At 38.3% G+C, this 21,981-nt stretch overlaps 1 protein-coding gene and 1 non-coding gene across 2 annotated transcripts in view; one reads left to right on the top strand and one right to left on the bottom strand.

Moving 5' to 3' along the window:
* Window positions 1-2,565: 2,565 nt before the first annotated feature.
* Window positions 2,566-21,981, bottom strand: part of ZNF33A (zinc finger protein 33A) — a 50,233-nt gene continuing 30,817 nt past the window's right edge. Inside the window, 2 exon segments of the mRNA XM_054522193.2 lie at window positions 2,566-6,178; window positions 6,180-8,248. Coding sequence (XP_054378168.2) covers window positions 6,065-6,178; window positions 6,180-8,248 — 2,183 coding nt within the window. The 3' untranslated portion in view covers window positions 2,566-6,064.
* On the top strand, window positions 18,579-18,684 carry LOC112135302 (U6 spliceosomal RNA). Its single transcript, XR_002916604.1, has one exon. It is a non-coding gene; the product is annotated as a U6 spliceosomal RNA (small nuclear RNA).

Here is a 21,981-nt window from a genome sequence, read left to right as displayed (position 1 = left end):
AGAGATCCTTCAGATTGATTCTATTAACTGGGGTATTATAAATCTCTCTCCCAACCTCACCTCACATACACATAGGCTGCATGCCCATACACATGCACTCATCATAGTCTCACAGTTTCCCCTGAAAATAATCTGACAAATGTCTTAGGCAGCATTGGGACCATGCCATTAGGTGTTGAGTTTGATTTTTTTCAATAGTGTCCCAACATATTCCTCATGTGCAGAGATGAGAGTGTAGCATGGCCAAATGCCAAGAGACATTTTGTCTTCGTCCATTTGTGCGAACCATGGACTGTAACAAACCACCTGAGACTAGGTCGTTTATAAACAATAGAAATTTACCTCTCACAGCTCTGGAGGCAGGGAAGTCCAAGGTGAAAGCACCAGAAAGGTGAGTATCCGGTGAGGGCCAGGTCTCAGCTTCCAAGGCAGCCCCTCCTTGCTGTTTTCTCTTGAGGGGAGTGACAATGGGCCCTCACATGTCAGAAAGGGGAGGGGCAGAAAGGGGTCTAGCATGTTCTCTCCAGCTGTCTCCTAAGATCACTAATCGTTCATGAGGTAGAGCTCTCATGACCTTACCACCTCCCAAAGGCCAAACCTTTGCAAGCTGTTGCACTGAGGATTCAGTTTCAACATGACTTATTTTTTGTTTTGTTTTGTTTTGTTTTGTTTTGAGACAGTCTTGCTCTCTTGCCCAAGCTGGAGTGCAGTGGCACCAACTTGGCTCACTGCAACCTCCGCCTCCCAGGTTCAAGCGATTCTCCTGCTTCAGCCTCCCAACTAGCTGGGATTACAGGCACGACCACACCCAGCTAATTTTTGTAGTTTTAGTAGAGACGGGGTTTCACCATGTTGGCCAGGCTGGTCTTGAACTCCTGACCTCAAGTGATCCTGCCGCCCTGGCCTACCAAAATGCTGGGATTTGTGCTCGGCCTCCCAGAGTGCTGGGATTTGTGCTCGGCCTCCCAGAGTGCTGGGATTTGTTGAGCCACTGCACCTGGCCTCAACATGACTTTTGGAGGGGGCACAAACACTCAAAGCATATTGGATGTCACAGTCACTCTATGTTCAAGGTAAGGTCGTATAGTCTGTGGCCCAGGTGTAGGCCATCAGGCCCCATGATTGCAAGGTTCACCCTGTGGCATATTGACAAGTAGCAATGCCAGGCCACGCTCAGGCACACTGGCAAAGGGTTTTGCATTGGGAGGGCAGGAGAGTTACTTCCTCTGGTAATCTGAGGAGAACTGGTATCTTTTTCTCTTCTCATCAGCACCTGGACCATGGGCCACCATGCATGTGCATCTTGACACTCTTAGGGGTCAGGAAAGCATGTGTGGTGGCAGCAAGTGAAGGAGCAGCACAGGAAGGGGGTGCAGGTACTACCCTTCCTGAATGCCTCATTAGGCAACTGGAGTGCCACACTCACCTCCCTCAGTTGTCTCCTGCCTTTCCACAAACCTCACAATAGGCCATCTGCATGCACAACCCAGGGGTGTGCAGTAACAAATAACAGTCTGTAGGGATGTTCCATGCAGCCAGTGATGATAATCAGAGAGCTCCAGCCAGACCTTTGGAAAGTGGGGCTCAAGTGCTGATCAGTTCGTGTGCAGTGTGGTCACTACCTGTATAGGCGGGAGCCTCAGAGACCACCTGCCAAACAGGCTGAGCCCAAGTCAAGTCATGAAGGGATACAGCCAATGGGTGAGCACTCTTGTCCTGTGCACAAGAGCATTTTAGAATGGAAGAGATGTGACACTCACCTCCCCCAAGAAAAGTGCATTACAGCACAGGCCAAGTGCAAACCTACCAGTAACTGGTGGTTCTGTCCAAGAAGTCTTTGTCATAATATGGAACCTGTCAGTTAGCTAAGAGCAGTTAGTTAAAATTGGACTAGATGACCCTGGCTTTGAATGGGCCATCCTGTTTATGCCAATGGTTTTAACTGCTTCCTTTTCACCCTGATGGTGAAGGAGGGATCCCCACCCCGATGCTTTAGAAAGGTTGAACACTGAACACCTGACACTGGACAGATAAGATCTAGGTGAGTTTGTCAGTCACACCAACTCTCAGAAAGGTGAGGACACCACATGCTGGGCAGAGCCACACAGGGTTCCACTTGGGAGCAGAGTGGAAAAGGAGGGGTTGTGGCGAGCAGCTGTATTATCCAGAGTACAGTGACCACTGTTTGCTGTGGGAGGATGTGAGGGGTTTGGTGAATAATTCCAAGAGCTGGCAGGGAAGCAAATCTTACTACTTAGGAATAAGCAGGAATTGCGTCTGGCCCCCGCCGACAAGGAGGACTGTCTGCTAAGTTACCTCACCTGTGGAAGCAGAGTGGGGATGGAAATGAGGTTAGGTCATTTGAGGCCCTATTGGGTTCAGATGTCAAGAGAACCAAGAATACTAGTCCTTAATTTCAGGTCACAATTACCGTAATTTAAAATATATTAAGGACGTATAAAAGCAATTCAAATGTTCATTAATGATGACTTACATGTTCAGTCAGAAACATACAACTAACAAAAGAACACCTTAGTACAGAAACAAGATGTTCCTCAGGGTGGGTTGGTTGGTTATTTATTTATTTACTTAATACACTTCATTTTTTAGAGTAGCTTTAGGGTTACAGAAAAATTGAGCAAAAAGTACAGAGAATTCTCATATAACCTTTCCCCTCCCATCTTCCACAGGCTCCCCAATCATTAACATCTTGCATCACTATGGTTCATTTGTTACAATTAATGAGCCAACAGTGATACATTATTATTAACTGAAGTCCAGAGTTGACATTAGGGTTTACTCTGTGTTTTCCGTTCACTGTTTTCCATTCTCTGCATTTTGACGAATTACAGTACCCTAGAGAGTACTTTCACTGCCCTAAAAATCACCTCTCTACCTGCCATCCCTCCTTTCCCCTCAACTCTCAGCAACCACTGGTCCTTTCACTGGCGCAATAGTTTTGCCTCTCCCAGAATGTCATATAATTGCAATCATACAAAATAGAAAGCCTTTTCAGATTGGTTTTCACTTAACAATAAGCATTTACGGTTTCTCCGCGTCTTTTAATGACTTGATGTCTAATTCCTTTTTGTCATCTACCTGAGGACTGTATCCTGCAACCCTGCTGTAATTGCTTATTAATGTCAGCAGGGTTTTTGTTGTTTATTTAGAATTCTCTGCAAAGACAATCATGTTATTTGTGAACAAAGACAGTTGTATTTCATCCTTCCAAATCTATGTGCATTTTATTTCCTTTTTTTTTTTATCACTGCATTAGATAGCACTTCCAGTACAATGCTGAAAAGCAGTGGTGTTCCTTGCCATGTTCCTGATCTTAGTAGGAAAGCGTCTAGTTGGAAACATCAAGGATGATGTTAGCTGTAGGGTTTTTTGTAGTATGTTCTTTATCAACTTGAGTAAGTTCTCCTGTATTCCTTCTGTGTTGAGAGGTTTTAACATGAATGGATATTGGATTTTGTCAAATGCTTTTTCTGTACCTATTGATATGATCATATTTCATCTTTGAGCTGCTAATGCATGCAATGGATTACACTGAATATCAAATGTTGAACAAGTCTTGCATTCCCGATTTGCTAATATTTTGAGGATTTCTGCATCTGTGTTCAATGGAAATACTGATCTGTAGTTTTCCTTTCTTGTAATATCTTTGCCTGGTTTTGCTATTAGGGTAATACTGGCCTCATAAAATGAGTTGAGAAGTGTTATCTCTGCTTTTATTTTCTGAAAGAGATGGTAGAGACTTGGTATCATTTCTACCTTAAGTATCTCAAAAACACATCAGTGAACCCATTTGGTCCTGGCACTTTGTTTTGGAAAGTTTTATTATTATTTTTTGAGATGGAGTCTCATTCTGTCACCCAGGCTGGAGTACAGTGGCATAATCTCGGCTCACTGCAACATCCACCTTCCAGGTTCAAGTGATTCTTCTGCCTCAGCCTCCTGAGTAGCTTGGACTACACACGCATACCACCATGCCCAGCTAATTTTTTGTATTTTTAGTAGAGACGGGGTTTCACCATGTTGACCAGGCTGGTCTCGAACTCCTGACCTCGTGATCCACCCGCCTCAGCCTCCCAAAGTAAAGTGCGTGAGCCACTGCACCCAGCCTTGGAAGGTTATTAATAACTGCTTCAATTTATTTAATAGATATATATGCCTATTGAGGTCATCCTTGTGTGAGCTTTGAAAGAATGCATCTTGCAAGGAATTGGTCCATTTTAGCTAAGTTATCAAATTTATGGACAGAGTTGTCCATGTTTCTTTCTAATCCTTTTGGTGACCATAGGATTAGCTGTGATGGCCTCTTTCATTTTTGGTATGAGCAATATTTGTCTTCTGCTTTTTCTTAAACTAGCTAGAGGTTTATCAATTTTACTGACCTTTTCAAGGAACCAGTTTTGGGTTTTATCGATTTTCTCTTTTCAATTTCAATGATTTTTACTCTAATGTTTTTTCAGGTTACTTTGGATTTAATTTGCTCTTTTCTAGTTTCCTAAAGTGGAAGCTTAGATTACTTGTGTAATCTAGGATCATCAGACTGTATAATCTTAGATTATTTGTATGATCTGATCATGTAATATAGTGTACAATCTTCACACTGTCAATAAAAGCCCCACACCAGCTTGATTCTCGCTCTGCTCCAGCCTCAACCCTCCTCTTCATATTCTCAAAAGTCTCTGAGGGCCCAGATCCCTGTCTGGGTACAATGAGCCTTGAAATGACAGTCCAACAGCCCTGGGAAGTCCTGGGCTGTATGTGTGGGCCTCTTTCCAGGGCCCTGTCTTGGAGAGCAGCTGCTTAAAGAAAATTTGGACTATCACTTACGCTGAAGGCTGGAATGTTCACATATGTACCCTAGGCACTTCATGGCATGGGATGAGCCACAGGTAGGAAGAGAAAGGGAGTAACATGGAGGCAGGCCTAGATCTTCGCATGTACAGGATAGATTTTTTTTTTAGATAATTTGTTATTTTGATTTATACCTTTTAAATGGATAAACATTAGCTCTGTGGGTCTCCTTTTAAATTGTTTCAGGACATGACAAACATCTGGGATGGGCCTGATGATGTAACCACTACTAAACTAGGATACCTACTTCCTATTCACAATTATGTTAAATTCCATTATGCATATGAAACACATGATTTATATCACATACCACTTATACATATGTAAGTCTTTTGAACTTCAGGGATAATTCGCAGATGTGCTTAATGCTATTGCTGTGATTATTCAATTTATCTGTGCTTTAAAAAAAGCTTCATAGTCAAGTGGATGCAAGGGATAGGGTTGCAGAAAGGGTGTGGTTATTAATACAACAAGGGAACTACTTGAGGCTAAATCCTGATTCCTTTGTAATCCTGATATAGTACAGATCTCAGACTCCTTTTCAGTTCTGTAAACTAATCGTGTTGATGGTTACTCAAGTGTAAAAGTGGTAAAAGTTTGATATAACCACACACACAAACACACACATACACACACACACACACAGAGTGCATGCAAACCATAGTAAAATCTGACTAAGTCTGTATCTACTAGCAAGGTAACACGATTATTTGGACTTGACCATATACTATGATTATACGTTATCCTTAGAGGAAGTTTGGTGAAGTATACATGGGAATTCTCTCTACTCATTAAACTTCTTGTGAGGTTATTTTAATTATTACTTTTTTTTAAGTTCTTAAAGCTTTACATTCCACAATATACATCTATAAATTATTGTTAGGTGCCCTAAAAACTATTATGGCATCAAACTCAAAACAGAACTTGTAGTATTTTATTTCTAAGGAAAATTTTCACTTTAGATTTCTTAAATTGACAATTTTCTCCTCAGTGTAAATTCTAACATAATCTTATTTGTATTTTTGCCAAAAACTTTCACAAATTCAAAAAAATCTGTAAGGTGTTATGCCCATATTAACCATCTGATATTACATAGAATATCACTTCCTAACAAAAGCTGTCCTATAATTGTTGTAGTCTATGGGTTCATCCCCTACTATTACTTTGGAGTAACATAAGGCGAGTTTGTGGATAGTTATTGAACATTCAGGATGTCAACAGGGCTTTCTCCACAGTGTGAATACTCTGAGGCATTATGGAGGCTGACTTGTGGCTGGAAATTTCTAATATCCATTTCATTCATAAGGTTTTTCTCCTACATGTCTTCTCTGATGTACAATGAGATTTGACTTTTGAGAGAAAGTTTTCTTGCATGTGTTACATTCATAGGGCTTTTCCCCTGTATGTGACCTCTGATGTTGAGCAAGTTCTGATTTACGGTAAAAGATTTTTCCACATTCATTACATTGACAAGATTTCTCTCCTGTGTGAGCCCTGTGATGTACTGTGAGTGATGATTTGTGCCTGAAGAATTTCCCACATTCATTGCATTCATAGGGTTTCTCCCCCGTGTGCTTTCTCTCATGGAAAATAAGTCCTGACTTTACACAGAAAGATTTTCCACATTCATTACATTTATAGGGCTTTTCTTGTGTATGGGTTCTCTGATGTACAATTAGAGCTGACTTATGGCAGAAAGCTTTTCCACACTCACTACATTTATAGGGTTTCTCCCCTATGTGAATTCTCTGATGCTGAGTGAGTTGTGACTTCTGGTAGAAGGTTTTTCCACATTCATTACATTCATAGGGTTTCTCCCCTGTATGTGTTCTATTATGTTTAGTTAGGTATGATTTATTGTAAAAGATTTTTCCACATTCATGACATTCGTAGGGTTCCCCTGTGTGTGTTCTGTAATGTTGAGAGAGGGTTGACTTATGGCTAAAGAATTTCCCACATTCAGGACATGCAAAGGGTTTCTCCCCTGTGTGTGTTCTCTGATGTACTGTGAGGTCTGACTTCAAGCAAAAGGTTTTCCCACATTCATAACATTCATAAGGTTTCCACCCTGTATGAATTATCTGATGCCTGGTGAGTAATGACTTGTGGTAGAAAGTTTTCCCACATGCATTACATTCATAAGATTTATCTCCTATGTGAATTTTCTGATGCTGTGTAAGATTTGACTTTTCACCAAAGGATTTCCCACACTCAAGACATTCAAAAGGTTTCTCACCTGTGTGAGTTCTCTGGTGTACTTTAAGGTGCGAAGTCACACGGAAGGATTTTCCACATTCATAACATTCATAGGGTTTCAGCCCTGTGTGTGTTCTCTGATGTTTAGTGAGGTCAGATTTCTGGCAAAAAGTTTTCCCACATGCATTACATTGATAGGGTTTCTCCCCTGTATGTGTTCTCTGGTGTAATGTGAGGGCTGACTTATGGCTAAAGGCTTTCCCACATTCATTGCATTCAAAAGGTTTCTCCCCTGTGTGTGATCTCTGATGTTTAGTGAGGTTTGACTTATCCCAGAAAGCTTTTTCACATTCATTACATTGAAAGGGTTTCTCTCCTGTGTGCACCCTCTGATGTCGAGTGAGATGTGACTTCTCCCAGAAAGCTTTCCCACATTCATTACATTCAAAGTGTTTGTCTCCTTTATCACCTTTCTGAAGGTGTGACAGACACAATTTCCTCCTGAAATTATTCCCACTTTCACCACAATCATAGTGTTTCATAGATACCCCATGATGTTTAGAAGGGGTGGACTTCACACATAAGAACTTCTCACAATCACTAAATTCATAGGCATTGTCCTTTGATGGAGATATCTGACGGAACAAGAGGGATGAACTATCACACAAAGTTCTCCCGAATTCATTATATTCACAGTTATTCTCTTCTGCATTCTCTCTTTTCTGTGTATTGAATACTGCCTTTTCAAGGAGGGTTTCCTGACATATACTGTATTCAAAATTGTGCTCTAAAGTTTGAATCTTCTCATGCTGCAAAGTGTCCTCATGATGACTCAGTGTGTTCCTATTTTTCAAAACTTCATTTTTCTCTCGAGTATGAGTTTCATCATGCTTAATATTGAGTAACAATTTCCCACAGGCATTAAATTCATAAGACTTTTTTCCTAAATAGTTTATCTTACTGATAACCAATTCTGAAACAGTGTTGAAACTCATTCCACATGAGTCACACTGACAGAACATTTTTCTGGAAGGAAAAGAGCTTACATCCACATTAAACGGCATTCCTATTACATCACCTTGTTCCTTAGTCAGCATTTCATTATTGATGAATACAACTTCCCACAAATGTTTAGATTGGTTTTCTTGGCTGCTCTCTTTCAGGTGATCAGCTGTCCAGACTTCTAGAAACAAGCAAAATTCATCTTACCATATAAATACCAAAACATTTCTTAGGGAATGAAATCACTATACAAATGCCCCATGTTGTAGCTGACTGGTTTTTTGGCCAATTTCCAGAGATGAACATAACTGCAACTGCATATTTTTTGTATTTCATGGGTTTGGGGTGAAAAAACAAAAACAAAAACCAGAAACAAAAGTCCTAGGCTAGTGGAAAAACAGAGAGGAATTTAACTATTGAACGCACACATTTGGTTTCTAATGTAAGAAGAATAATAGCAACTGCTTACATCTGCATTTCCCCATGCATCCCCCCAAGAATTATAAAGGTCACCATAAGTGGAGCAAATAACATTATCTATAACAATCCATGACTTTAACATAACTAGGAGATGGAGAATACCACTAATTTCAAATCACCACTAAGCAACAGATATTCAAATACAGCAAAAAGTGGCAGCCCATGCCTACAAAGAGAGTCAGCCAGAGACTGTGGTGATTACATGGAATAGAGGAGACAGACAGCCCAGAGAGGATGAAACACAAAACTACTCCCAGAAAGGGAAAGTTTCACTATAAGTGGGAAAATACTCAGAAGATGTCTGAGTTCACATAGATTAAAGCTCAGGCTACTGTGAAATCCAAGAGAAGAGACTTGGATTGTATGCAAACTAAAGAGGCAAAGGGTAATCAAACTCAGGAATGAAGTTGTAAAGAGGACAGAGCAATCACAGAAAATAAGACTTGTAATTCAAGTCTTATTAAGACTTATTAAAGACATTCCTTTTTAAGGAATCTGTTATGGACTATACTGTGCCCCCCAAAAATGTGTATGTTAAAACCCCAAACTCCAGTGTGACTGTATTTGAAGATGGGGACTTTAAGGAGATTAACTAAGGTTAAATGAGGTCATAAGGGTAAGACACCAATACAATGGCATTGGTGTCCTTATAAGAAGAAGAGGAGACTGGAAAGCACATGCATGAGCTCTCTTTCTCCCCCAACCCGCCACCCCCAACCACTGGTCATATGCACAGAGAAAAGGCTGTGTGAGGACACCAGAAGAAAATGCCATCTGCAAGCCAAGGAGTGAGACCTAACCAGAAACCAACCCTGCTGGCACCTTGACTTTAGACTTCCAGCCTCCACAATTGTGAGAAAATTTATTTAAGCTACCCAGTCTGTTGAATTTTGTTACAGCAGCCTGGGTAAACCAATACAGAGCCAAAGGGGAAACTACACTTGACTGAAACTTGAATAAACAGCATTGCAAAGGAGAATGAAACAAGAAAAAGAAGAAGCAATAATTTTAAAAGAGTAAGAAAAAAGAAAATTGGATCAGAAAGAAAGTTCTGGATAAAGATGGTCTACAATTAAATAAATAAATAAAATTATAATATAGTATATATGTTATTGCAGTCCTTAAAGAAGAAAAAAGAAAACAACAGAATAAATCTAACATTAAAAAGTATAATCTAAGAAAACTGTCCAAAAATAAAAGACCTGATCCACATATTCAAAGGAACCATCATGAACCTGGGAAAAATGTTCAGCAACAGTTTTCTCCAAAACATATCTTAATAAAACTACTAGATGTTAAAATTGAAGAAAAAGTCCTCTGGACAAAAAGACCAAGTCTCAGCAAACTTTTACTTTGAGTCTTGAAATCAGGTAATCCTATCCATACAACTCAGCTTTTATTTTTCAAAGTTTTAGTTATTCTAGTTCCTGTGTATTTCCACATAAAGTTTAGAATTACGTACTCAATTACTACAAGAAATCCTGCTAATTACTACATGGAATTATATTATTTTGAATCTATAAGTCATGTTAATGACAAAAAATGTTAGCAACATTCAGCTTTCTGACATAAGCAGGGAGTTCCACTTGTTTAGGTCTTCAATTTCTCTCTGTGGATTATTGTTTCTAGTGTGGTCTTTCACATCTTTTGCCAGACATAGCTGCAAAAAAAATATTTTTGATACTATTGAAAATGGAACTTTTAAAAATTTCAAGTTCCAATTGATCATTGCTAATATATAGAAGTAAAATTCATTTTTACATATTTTTTTCCTGCCACCTAGCTACACTTAATAATTATAGTCATTCTTTTTCCCATTCTTTTTCTTGGGAGACTCCATTAGATTTCCTACATAGATAATCATATCTTTTGTGACTAAAGACATTTCTACTTCTTTTCCATTCTAGTCTCCTTTCTTTTTCTTCCCTGGTTATACTAGGTAGTATATATTACACTGTCAAGTATGGTTGGACATCCTTGTCATGTTCCTGATATTGGAAAGAAATCATTCCGTTTTTCACAATTATATACAATGTCAATTGTACATTTTCTATAGATGACTTTTATCAGATTAAAGAAAGTTATCTTCTATTCTTCATTTGAGAGTTTTAATCAGAAATGGATGCTAAATTTTGTCAAATGCCTTCTCTGCATATATTGAAATAGTCATATGGGTTTGACTTTTTTTCTATTTTTTTTTTTTTAAATACAGGGCAGAGATGACTACATAATTGATGGGGCCAGTGCAAAATAAAAATGTGAGGTCAGTTACTCAGAATGTACAAAAAGAAGTATAGTAAAAGTAAAATAAATTATGCTTTTTTCTTTTAATATATTTTATTACTTGTAAAATGTAATAGGTATTAATCATAGTATATAATAACATAAATTTACAAATCACAAAAAAGTTTTGTTGTAATAACTTTAAATGATACAATAATTACTAATAGTTTGTTAATATGATATCTTGATTGATCATAAGATTTTCTGGCCCTCTTTTTGCAAATTCATTTAAGTCATCAAAATTTATATTTTTAGCAACTTTATTTTCAATATATAATTGAAAGTAACATGTATTCTTGGCAAATGCAAGGTAAGTAATTTTTGCTAATTTTTAATTTTGAGAAGGTTGATTTTTCAGCTGATGCAATCAGTAGGAACCTGTTGGTTCTTTACACGTTGTGACAATATGGGTTAAATTTCTGATTTCTGATACATTATTGCACAATAAAAGTTAAAAAAATACAAGTTTCAGTATATATAAAGACCGGAGTAGCAGTTCTCTGAAATTAATTATTCGCAAATATTAGTTTTGTACAAAGCAGAATTCAATTTTACATGTAAATTTATACAATGGCATTTTAATGTTTCCTCTGACATTTGCTACATCTTGTACAAGAAACCAAAAATGGCTTCATGATTTGCATATATAATTGGAAACACCTGTTTATGCAGTGTATTGCTGTATTTTCAAATGCAAAAAAATACTATTTTTAAAACTGACTTCTTTGTTAATACTTGATTCATCCAAAATTTTATATAAAAATCATGTTCTCTCCCATCAAATGGCATTCCTATTTCTAAGCCTGTGGATATTTGCTTTGCAATGTTGCAGCAGTTCTTAAGATCAGAGAATCTACACTCCAAAGAATTCTAGGAACTGCCTAGTGTGCATTAACACAATGTCCACAAGTATACTTCTATTTTCTAATACTTTACTGACAATGATGACTGTCTGAAAGCTGGAAGTTACTGCCCCAGTATTCAGCCCAGAAAATTAGTATTTCCTAAGAATGTCAGAGGGACAGGCTCAGGGGAGAGACAAGCAAGCCAGCCTCACACTGTGGGTCCTCTCTCGGGTGCAACTGTTCGTGAGTTTACTGCTGCTGCAACCAGTGCAGACAAAGGTCATGGCCCTGGCTACCCACACACCATTCCAGGACACTCCCAGGCCATACTACACAGACCAACAGCTTAGTAGGGCACTGCCTCTCAAGTATCCTGTCTACTTGCACACATAGTCCAGTGTCCATCAGACTTCACATACAAATCACAAGTTCAAAGATAAAACTGTGAAGAACTTCAAGATGGCAACAACCGGGCATTAAGCCAAGTACAGGATCCCTTCTTAGAAGAGTGCAGCAACATGTGACTGCACAGGTCACCTAGCCATGAAGTTGGCCTAGACACAGGGAATTACACTGACTGCTTTTCAAATGTTGAAAAAGCCTGCCAGGGATTAACCACACTTGGTCATGCTGTATTAATAACCATGTTATACACCACTGGTTTCCAATCCCTAGAGTTTTTGAATTTATGTTCATGAAGGACACTGGTCTACAGCTTTCTTTCCTTGCAATGTCTTTGTCTGGTTTTGTTATTAGGGCAATGCTGGACTCAAAGAATGATTTAGGAAGTATTCCCTCTTCTTGAATTTTCTGGAAAAGTCTGTATAGAAGTGGTACTATTAATTGTTTGCTGGAATTCACTACTGAAGCATCTGGGGACCTGGGGTTTTCTTTGTGGAAAGGTTATCTATTTGTTTTGAAGTAAGCGGTAGTAGCTGTTTATTTGAAGGAAACTGTTCATTTCATCAAAATCGTCAAATTGATAACTTACAGGTATAGTATTTCCTCACTTCCTTCATGATATCTATAGAATCTTCAGTGATTCATCATTCTTATTTTTGATATTGATAATCTGTTCCACCTAGAAGTTTATTCATTTTATCGATCTTCTCAATGAAACGACTTTTGGTTTCACTGATGTTCTCAACTGTTTTTCTGGTTCTACAGATTATATTGGTCTCCATTTTGTTTTTTTTATTTCCTTTCTTCTACTACTATATGGATTTGTCTTCTTTTCTACATTCTCAAAGTGGAAGTAGCTAAGACCATTGATTTAGACCTTTCTTCTTACCCAACATAAGTTAAACTTCATACATGTGTATATTAGATATATACATATACATAAATACATATACATATGAAATTCCCTATATGTGAAATTTACACATTAATATACATTACACATAATACATTATATCCCATATATGAGAAACTTCATACATGTATTTACATATGGTAGATATATATGCACATAATACAAACACACACAATGTGTATTTGTGTTACCTAAGAAAGATCTCAAATCAATGACCTCGGGTGCTTCCACCTTAAAAAGCTAGAAAAAAGCAAATTAAACCCAAAAGTAAGTAGAAAAAAGGAGTAAGGATCAAAATGGAAAACAATGAAATCAATGAGTATTATAGGTATTTTATATTTGCTATATCTAAATTTCCTATATGTAAATTTCCCATAAATTCTGTTTTCATTAACCCAAAGTTCAAAATACTTTCTAATTTCCCCTTTGAACTCTTCTTTGAAGAATCCATTATGTAGAAGTATATTCAGTTTCCAACTATTAGGGATTTCATAGATACTTCTGTTATTGATTTTTAATTTAATTAAATTTAAACCCCTTATGGTGGGAGAAAATACTCTATATGACTTCAATCCTTTTACATTTATTAAGATTTGCTTTATAATCAAGAATGTGATTTACCTTTGTTAATATATTCATTCATCTGTCCTTGAAAAGAATGTATATTCCACTGTTTCACTTGGGGAGGAGGGTGCAGAAGATATTTTATAAATGTCAATTCAGTTATTTAGGGTTAAGTCTATTATATCTTTGCTCCTTTTCCATTTCCTGTTTTATCAATTATTAAAAGGATGCTAAAACCTCTGAGTATAACTGTGGATCTATTTCTCCTTCCAGGTCTATCAGATTTTGCTTCAAATATTTTGTAAATCCGTTATTAACCTGAAGTTTAGGATTGTTAAATCCTCTCGATGAATGGATCTCTATCAATATGAAAAAAATCTTTATCACTGGTATTCCTGGCTCTGAAAGCTACTTCATCTGGCTGTCACACCACTGCAGCCTTGTGAATAATTTTACCATTCTATATCTTTTCCCATTCTTTTTGTTTATCTGTCTTTGAATCTAACATGTTTCCTTTATAGGCAGCATAACTGGATCTTATTTTTATTTATCTTATCCAGAAATCTCTGCCTTTAAATGGGGTGTTTTAGACCATTTATATTTTCTGTGATCATCAATGTTTATAAAAGTTTTGCAGTGTACTTTTCAGTAATAGTACATATATGGATCTTCCAATAGTATATATACTTCTTTTTTGCAGCCTTTTTAGGCTATGATTGTCATATATTTTAAATATATGTTATAAACCCCATAATACATTTGATTTTTGTATAAAGTCAATATCCTTTTTAGAGATTTACATGAAGAAAAATATCTTGTATACATATCCAAGTAGTCAATATTTCCTGTCCTTCATTCCCCTAGGAAGAGCCAGATTTCCATCAGACATCAGAACACCTCTTGTGGTGCAGGTCTGCTGGAGAGGAAACCTTTCAGCTTTGTTTAACTGGAACATCCTTATTTCTTCACTGTTTCTTATAGCTATTTTTACTGAGTATATAACTCTACGTTGAGTTTTTTTGCTTTTAAAACTAAAAATAATGTTCTACTATTTCCTCTGTTGCCTCATTTAAGGAGAAATCTGCTATCATCCTTACCTTTGTTCCTGAACAAAACATGTCCTTTGTCTCTGGCTGCTTTGAGGATTTCATTTTAACACTGATTTAGAGCATTCTGGTTATGACTCATGTGGCTTGGTGTAGTTTTCCTTCATGCCTCTTGTGCTCAGGGTTTGATGAGCTTCTTAGATCAGTAAGTTCCCATCACATTCGGAAATTTTTTCATCATCTCAAAATGTTGTTTTCTGTTCTTTTCCCACTTTCCTTTTACAGACTCCAGTTCCATGTGTGTTAGAGACTACCTGAAGTTCTCTCAAAGCTCACAGGGGCTTGCTTTTTTTTTTTTTTTTTGAGACAGAGTCTTGCTCTATCGCCAGGCTGGAGTGCAGTGGTGCAATCTCGGCTCACTGCAGCCTCCACCTCCCATGTTCAATGATTCTCCTGCCTCAGCCTCCCGAGTAGCTGGGACTACAGGCGCCTGCCACCACGCACAGCTAATTTTGTATTTTTAGTAGAGACGGGGTTTCACCATGTTGGCCAACATAGTCTCGATGTCTTGACCTCATGATCCACAGGCCTCGGCCTCCCAAAGTGCTGGGATTACAGGCATGAGCCACCACACCCAGCCCAAGGGCTTGCTTATTTTTCAAATGTTTTTTCTCTGTTTCATTTGGATGGCTTCTATTACTATGTTAAGTTCACTAATCTTTTTCTTCTGCAATGTTTTAACTGCCATTAGTTGTTGCCCTATGTGTTATTCTTTTTTTTTTTTTTGTTGGGGTAGATGGTCTCACTCTGTCACCCAGGCTGCAGTGCAATCTTGGCTCACTGAAACATCACCTCCCAGGCTCAAGTGATCCTCCCACCTCAGCCTTCCAAGTAGCTAGAACCACAGGCATGCACCACCAAACCCAGCTAATTTTTTTGCTGTTGCATTTTTGGTACAGACAAGGTTTCACCACGTTGCCCAGGCTGGTCTCAAACTCCTGAGCTCAGGAGATCCTTGCCTTGGCCTCCCAAAGTGCTGGGATTACAGGTGTGAGACACCAATGGCTGGCCATGTATTTCTCATCTCAAGCATTATAGTTTTCATTTCTAGAAATCTGATTTCTATCTTTTCTGTTATACTGAATTTTGATTTGTTTGTTTTTTTAATCTTCCATGTCTCTACTTAAGTTTTAGAACATATGGAATCTAATTATAATACTGTTTTCAATGAACTTCTCAGTTAATTCTAATATCTATGGCAATTCTGAGTCCATTTCAATTTCCTGGTTAGTCTCTTTGAGAAAGCTCATGTTTTCCCACATGTCTGTAAGTCTGGTAATATTTCAATGGACAGAAGACTGAGAGTTTTACTTAGTTGGATGCTGGGTCCTTTTGGCTTCCTATAAGTATTTTTGTGCTTTTTTCTAGGATGCACTTAAGTCACCTGGAAACAATGTGACACTTTCAGGTCTTGCTTTTATGATTTGTTAAGCAAATCTGGAACACTGCTCAGTTTGGGGCTCATTACTCCTCACCATGGAGAAAACACCTTTCTGAACACTCTACCCAATACTCTGAATTATGAGTTTTTCCACTCTGGTTGGCAGGATCAGTCCTTTTCCAAGCCCTATGTGAGTACTGTGTACTGTTCCCTCTGATTCTTTTCAAAAGTTATTTCACTCATTTCCTCATATACATGAGCTGATTAGTACTTTGATAAACATTCATGGAGGCCCCTTTACAGATCTCCAGACCTCTCTCTGTGTGCATCTATCTCCTGCAAGCCACCAGCGCTCCTCAACCCCTACAGCTTCAAATTCTAGGAAAGAACTGCCAAAAGGCCTTGAGCCAGCTTCCTCCACCACCCCAATGAAAATATCCAGCCCAGTCATGGCAGTCTGAGAATAGTGGAGTACAATGCCCACCTAGTCATTGAGAAGAGATTCCAAAAGAAACCAAGAAGACCAGAGACTATTGCCCCAACCCAGATCCCTGATCATAAAGCACAGTATCACCCACCCAGAGAAAAGCAAAACACGGCTGTAGCCTCTAGATCCTGAATAATGGAGCAGGACTCTCACCAAGGGCAAGCTGTAAGGACAGAGAGTTCCAAAACTCTCCTCCAGAAAACTCACTTTGTTCAGAGCAGAGTGTGGGTGAGTGCAAGCCTAAGGTCACCCTCAAAAAGAATGGAAATTCAATGATAACCAATTAAGAAGAGGGTGGCAGTTCTATGACAGCAACAAGCTAAACCACAGACCAACTGAAAGTTTACTGGAGAGAGCAAGGGAAAGAGATGGCTAAGAAGAGACATCCAGGGCAATTAGATGTGTTCCTATCTACCAGAAACACTCATACAAATACATACACAGATTTTCTACAGTAATGATTTTTCAATTTATGTTTTCTAGGAGGTGACTTTCAGAATGGCAACATAAAAAGCAAACTCAAAGCCTCAAAGACAACCCTCTAGAAGGAACCCAAATTTAACAAGAGCAAACTAAGGGCAACATATGGTCCAGGACAGTGTTGAAAACAATAGAGCAATGCATCAGCAATCAGTAGCGGCTATCACCAAAGTGTAACAGCAACAGAGGCAGACAGGCTAACACAGCAATCACAGAAAGAGACACTCAAAGAGAGCACTGTTAACACCACTGCCATCCCAAAGATAGTGTGCATTTCCAAGGCGGAGCCCTCTGACAAGCAACATCAGTGAGAACCCAATGGGAGTGAAAAAGCTTCTCTCAAATAGTACAGTCAAGTCACCTAAATAAATAAGAAACAACAACAAGCCCTAGAGAGAATAGAGGAACCAGTATCTAGAGGAAGCACAAAGTATTCTCTAAAATGTCTATACTTCAACAAAAAAATTACAAGACATACAAAGAAGCAGGAGACTGTCACCTATATACAGGAAAAACGACAGGCAACAGCAACTGCCCTTGAGAAGACCCAGCTATCAGACTTAGCTGACCTCAAAGCAGCTATTATAAATATGTTCGGGCCAGACACGATGGCTCACGCCTGTAATCCCAGTACTTTGGGAGATCGAGGCAGGTGGGTCACCTGAGGTCAGGAGTTCAAGATCAACCTGGTCAACATGGTGAAACCCCATCTCTACTAAAAACACAAAAATGAGCTGGGTGTGGTGGCAGGCACTTGTAATCCCAGCTACTCTGGAGGCTGAGGCAAGAGAATGACTTGAACCTGGGAGGTGGAGGTTGCAGTGAGCTGAGATCATGCCTCTGAACTCCAGCCTGGGTGACAGAGCGAGACTGTATCAAAATAAAAAATAAAAATAAATATGTTCATAAGGAAACACTACTTAGAAAAGAGAGGTATGATGATGCCTCATCAAACAGAAAATATCAATAAGAAGACAGAAAAGAATACAATGAAAATTCCAGATTCAAAAATTATAACTGCAATGGAAAACTCAATAGAATGACTCAACAAAAGATTGGGCCAGGCAGGGTGGCTCATGCCTGAAATCCCAGCACTTTGGGAGGCCAAAGCAGGCGAATCACCTGAGGTCAGGAGTTCACGACCAGCCTGACCAACATGGTGAAACCCCATCTCTACTAAAAATACAAAAAAAATTAGCTGAGTGTGGTAGTGCATGCACCTGTAATCCCAGCTACCCTGGAGGCTGAGGCAAGAGAACTGCTTGAACCCGGGAGGCGGAGGTTGTAGTGAGCTGAGATAGTGCCATTGCACTCCAGCCTGGGCAGCAAGAGAGAAACTCCATCTCAAAAAAAAAGGTTGTAGCTGGCAAAATAATCAGTAAACTTAAAGATGGATCAATAGAGATTAAATAATCTAAAGAACAGAGAGAAATAAGAGTGATGAAAAATGAAGAAACCCTCAAAAAAATGAGGAACACCATTAACTACATCAATATATTCATAACGGAAGTACCAGAAGGAGTGGAGAAATATCAAGTAGCAGAAAAAATATTCAAACAAATGAATGGCTATGCTCATCTTGCAACACATATACTAAAACTGGAACAATACCAAGAAGATTAGCACAGCAGCTGCACAAGAATGACACACAAGTTCATGAAGTGTTGCATTAAACAAAACAAACAAACAAAAAAGAGGCCAAAAACTTGCGAATCTGTTGATGAACAGAAAATCTTGAGAGCATCAAGAGAAATACAACTTCTCACATGAAGGGAATGTCCTAAGATTAACATATGGCTTCTCATCAGAGACAGCAGAGGCCAGAAGGAGGCATGATGACATATTCAGTGTACTGAAAAAAAATTTTTTTTTTTTGCAATGAAATACCTTTTATTCATACAGGAAATTATTTATTTGATCTTCACCACAATACTGGTGGAGTTGTTGGGGGTAGGTGGGGAAAATATTGTGTTCCCAGTTGTCAAATAAAGAAGCTAAGGCTTACAGAATTTGACCTGAGATCACACAGCTATTTTTTTTTAATTTTATTATTATTATACTTTAAGTTTTAGGGTATATGTGCACAACGTGCAGGTTTGTTACATATGTATACATGTGCCATGTTGGTGTGCTGCACCCATGAACTCCTCATTTAGCATTAGGTGAGTCTCCTAATGCTATCCCTCCCCCTTCCCCCTACCCCACAACAGTCCCCAGTGTGTGATGTTCCCCTTCCTGTATCCATGTGTTCTCATTGTTCAATTTCCACCTATGAGTGAGAACATGCTGTGTTTGGATTTCTGTCCTTGCGATAGTTTGCTGAGAATGATGGTTTCCAGCTTTTTTAATAACCTGTCACCTAAAATAGCAGAACTATTTCCAAAACAGAGGGTGAAAATTAAAAATCCTCAAATTAAAAAACAAATAGAAACCAAAAAAACTTGAGAATCCATTGCCAGTACACTAACCATAAAAGAAAGAAAAGAAGTTCTTTAGGGTGAAAACAAGTGATTCGAAAACACTAGTTCAAATCCACAATTATTGTGGGTAAAGGCAATGATATGGAAGAGTAAAAAAGGCACATTTTTTCTCCTTTCTTTTCCTACGCAATTTAATAAGCAAATATGTATAAGTCAATGTTTATAACTGTATTGTTGGACCTATAACATATAAAAATGCAATGTATTTAACAATAAGACAGGCCAGGCACGGTGGCTCATGCCAGTAATCCTCAATGCTTTGGGAGGCTGAAGCAGGAGAATCACTTAAGCCCAGGATTTCAAGATCAGCTTAGGCAATAATACTGAGACCCCATCTCTAAAAAATAATTTGTTTAATTAGCTGGGCACAGTGGTGCACACCTATAGTCTCAGCTATTCAGGAGGCTGAGGTGGGAGTATTGTTTGAGCCCAGAAGTTGAGGCTGCAATGAGCTGCAATCTTACCACGGCACTCCAGCCTCAATGACTCAGAGAAACCTTGTTTCAAAAAATAAATAAATACATTGATAAACAAGGAAACAAATAATAAAGCAAAAAAAAAAAAAAAAGAATAAAGCAAAAAAATAGAGCGACTGGGTGTGGTGGCTCACGCCTGTAATCCCAGCACTTTGGGAGGCCAAGGCAGGCAGATCACCTGTGGTCAGGAGTTCAAGACCAGCCTGGCTAACATGGCAAAACCCCATCTCTACTAAAAACACAAAAATTAGCTGTGGTGGCGCATGCCTGTAATCCCAGCTACTCAGGAGGCTGAGACAGGAGAATCACTTGAACCCAGGAGGCAGGAGGTTACAGTGAGCCCAGATCGTGCCACTGCACTCCAGCCTGGGCAACGAAGCGAGACTCCCAGGGGGAAAAAAAAAGACAGAGGAACAAATCTGTGCCAGAGTAAGGAAATTATACTAGATGGTAACCCCGAATCCACACAAACAAATGAATTGAAGCAGAAATGATGAATAAGAAGGTTAGTGTAACAAACTCTACAAATAGATACTTCCTATCTTTCAGCTTCTTTAAAAGACATCAACACATGAACACAGGGAGGGGAACAACACACACTGGGGCCTGTTGAGGTGTGGGGGCAAGGGGAGGAAACTTAAGAAGATGGGTCAACCACCATGGAACACATATACCTATGTAACAAACCTCCACATTCTGCACATGTATCACAGAACTTAAAGTAAAAAAAAAAAAAAAAAAAAAAGGCATCAAATGACATAAAGTAACAATTACAGGTTGAGTATCCCTTATCTGAAATGCTTGGCATCAAAAGTGTTTCTCACTTTAGATTTTTTTCCAAATTTTGGAATGTTTACATTACACTTACTGTTGAGCTTCCCAAATCCAGAAATCTAAAATCTGAAATGCTCCAACAAGCATTTCCTTTGAGCATGTTGAACATGTTGGCACTCAGTTTCAGATTTGGGAGCATTTGAGATTTTCGGATTTGGGATACTTAGCCTGTATAACAATGTATTGTTGGGTTTTAAATATATATGTAATATATATAAAAATAACAAATGGAGAAGAGGAAATAGAGATACATATAAGTAATATTTCTGTATTTTACTAGAGTTAAGGTAGCAGAAATCTGAAGTAGATTTTGATAAGGCAAGACTTATTAGGTAAGTTCTAGAGCAACCACTAGGTAAATAAATTTTCAAAGGGACACAGTAATTCTAAAAATTAAAATGTTATACTAAAATATATTCATTTCATGTTGTATACACATAAACATAGAGAGTGGAATGAGAGACACCGGACACTTGGAGGGGTGGGGAGGAGGGTGAAGTATAAGAAATTACTTGATGGGTGCTATTCTGCTGATGGCCACAAAAAAGCCCAGACTTCACCTCTATGTGCTATGTCTGGGTAACAAAACTGCACTTGTACCCTCGAAACCTATAAAAATAATAAAATAAAATATATTCATGTCATGTAAAAGAAAGCAAAAGTAAAAGGAATAGAGTACCAAAAAAGCAGGAAACCAAAAACAAAAATGGCAGAGGTAAAACCAACTACAGATGTTCCTTGACTTACGATCCAGTTACATCCTGATAATAGTCAAATTAGTTGAAAATATTGTTTTTCCACTTAAAATGGGAATACATTCTAGTAAGGACAGAAAAAATAGTAAGTTGAACCTTTGTAAATCCTAAACATACAAAGGGGTTTCAACCCAATAAACCTATTGAAAAGTTAAAAAATCGTAAGTCAAACCATTTTAAGTCAGGAACCATCTGTATAGCAATAACAACAGGAAAAAGGGAATGATTTGAAAATCCAATCAAAAAGCAACAATTCTCAGGTTGTCAAAAGTGTGAAAATCCAAACATGTGCTGTCTATAAGAGATAGATACAAACAGGTTGAAAATTTGAAAACAGAAAAAGATATATCCAGCACATGGCACCTATAAGGCTGGAGTAGCTATCCTAATATCACAAAAAATACACTTTAATACAAAAATTTTACTAA

The sequence above is a fragment of the Pongo abelii genome, chromosome 8 (assembly GCF_028885655.2).
Source record: "Pongo abelii isolate AG06213 chromosome 8, NHGRI_mPonAbe1-v2.0_pri, whole genome shotgun sequence".
NCBI lineage: Eukaryota > Metazoa > Chordata > Mammalia > Primates > Hominidae > Pongo > Pongo abelii.
The sequence above is the reverse complement of the archived record's forward strand: the minus strand, read 5'-3'. Positions and strand labels throughout refer to the sequence as shown.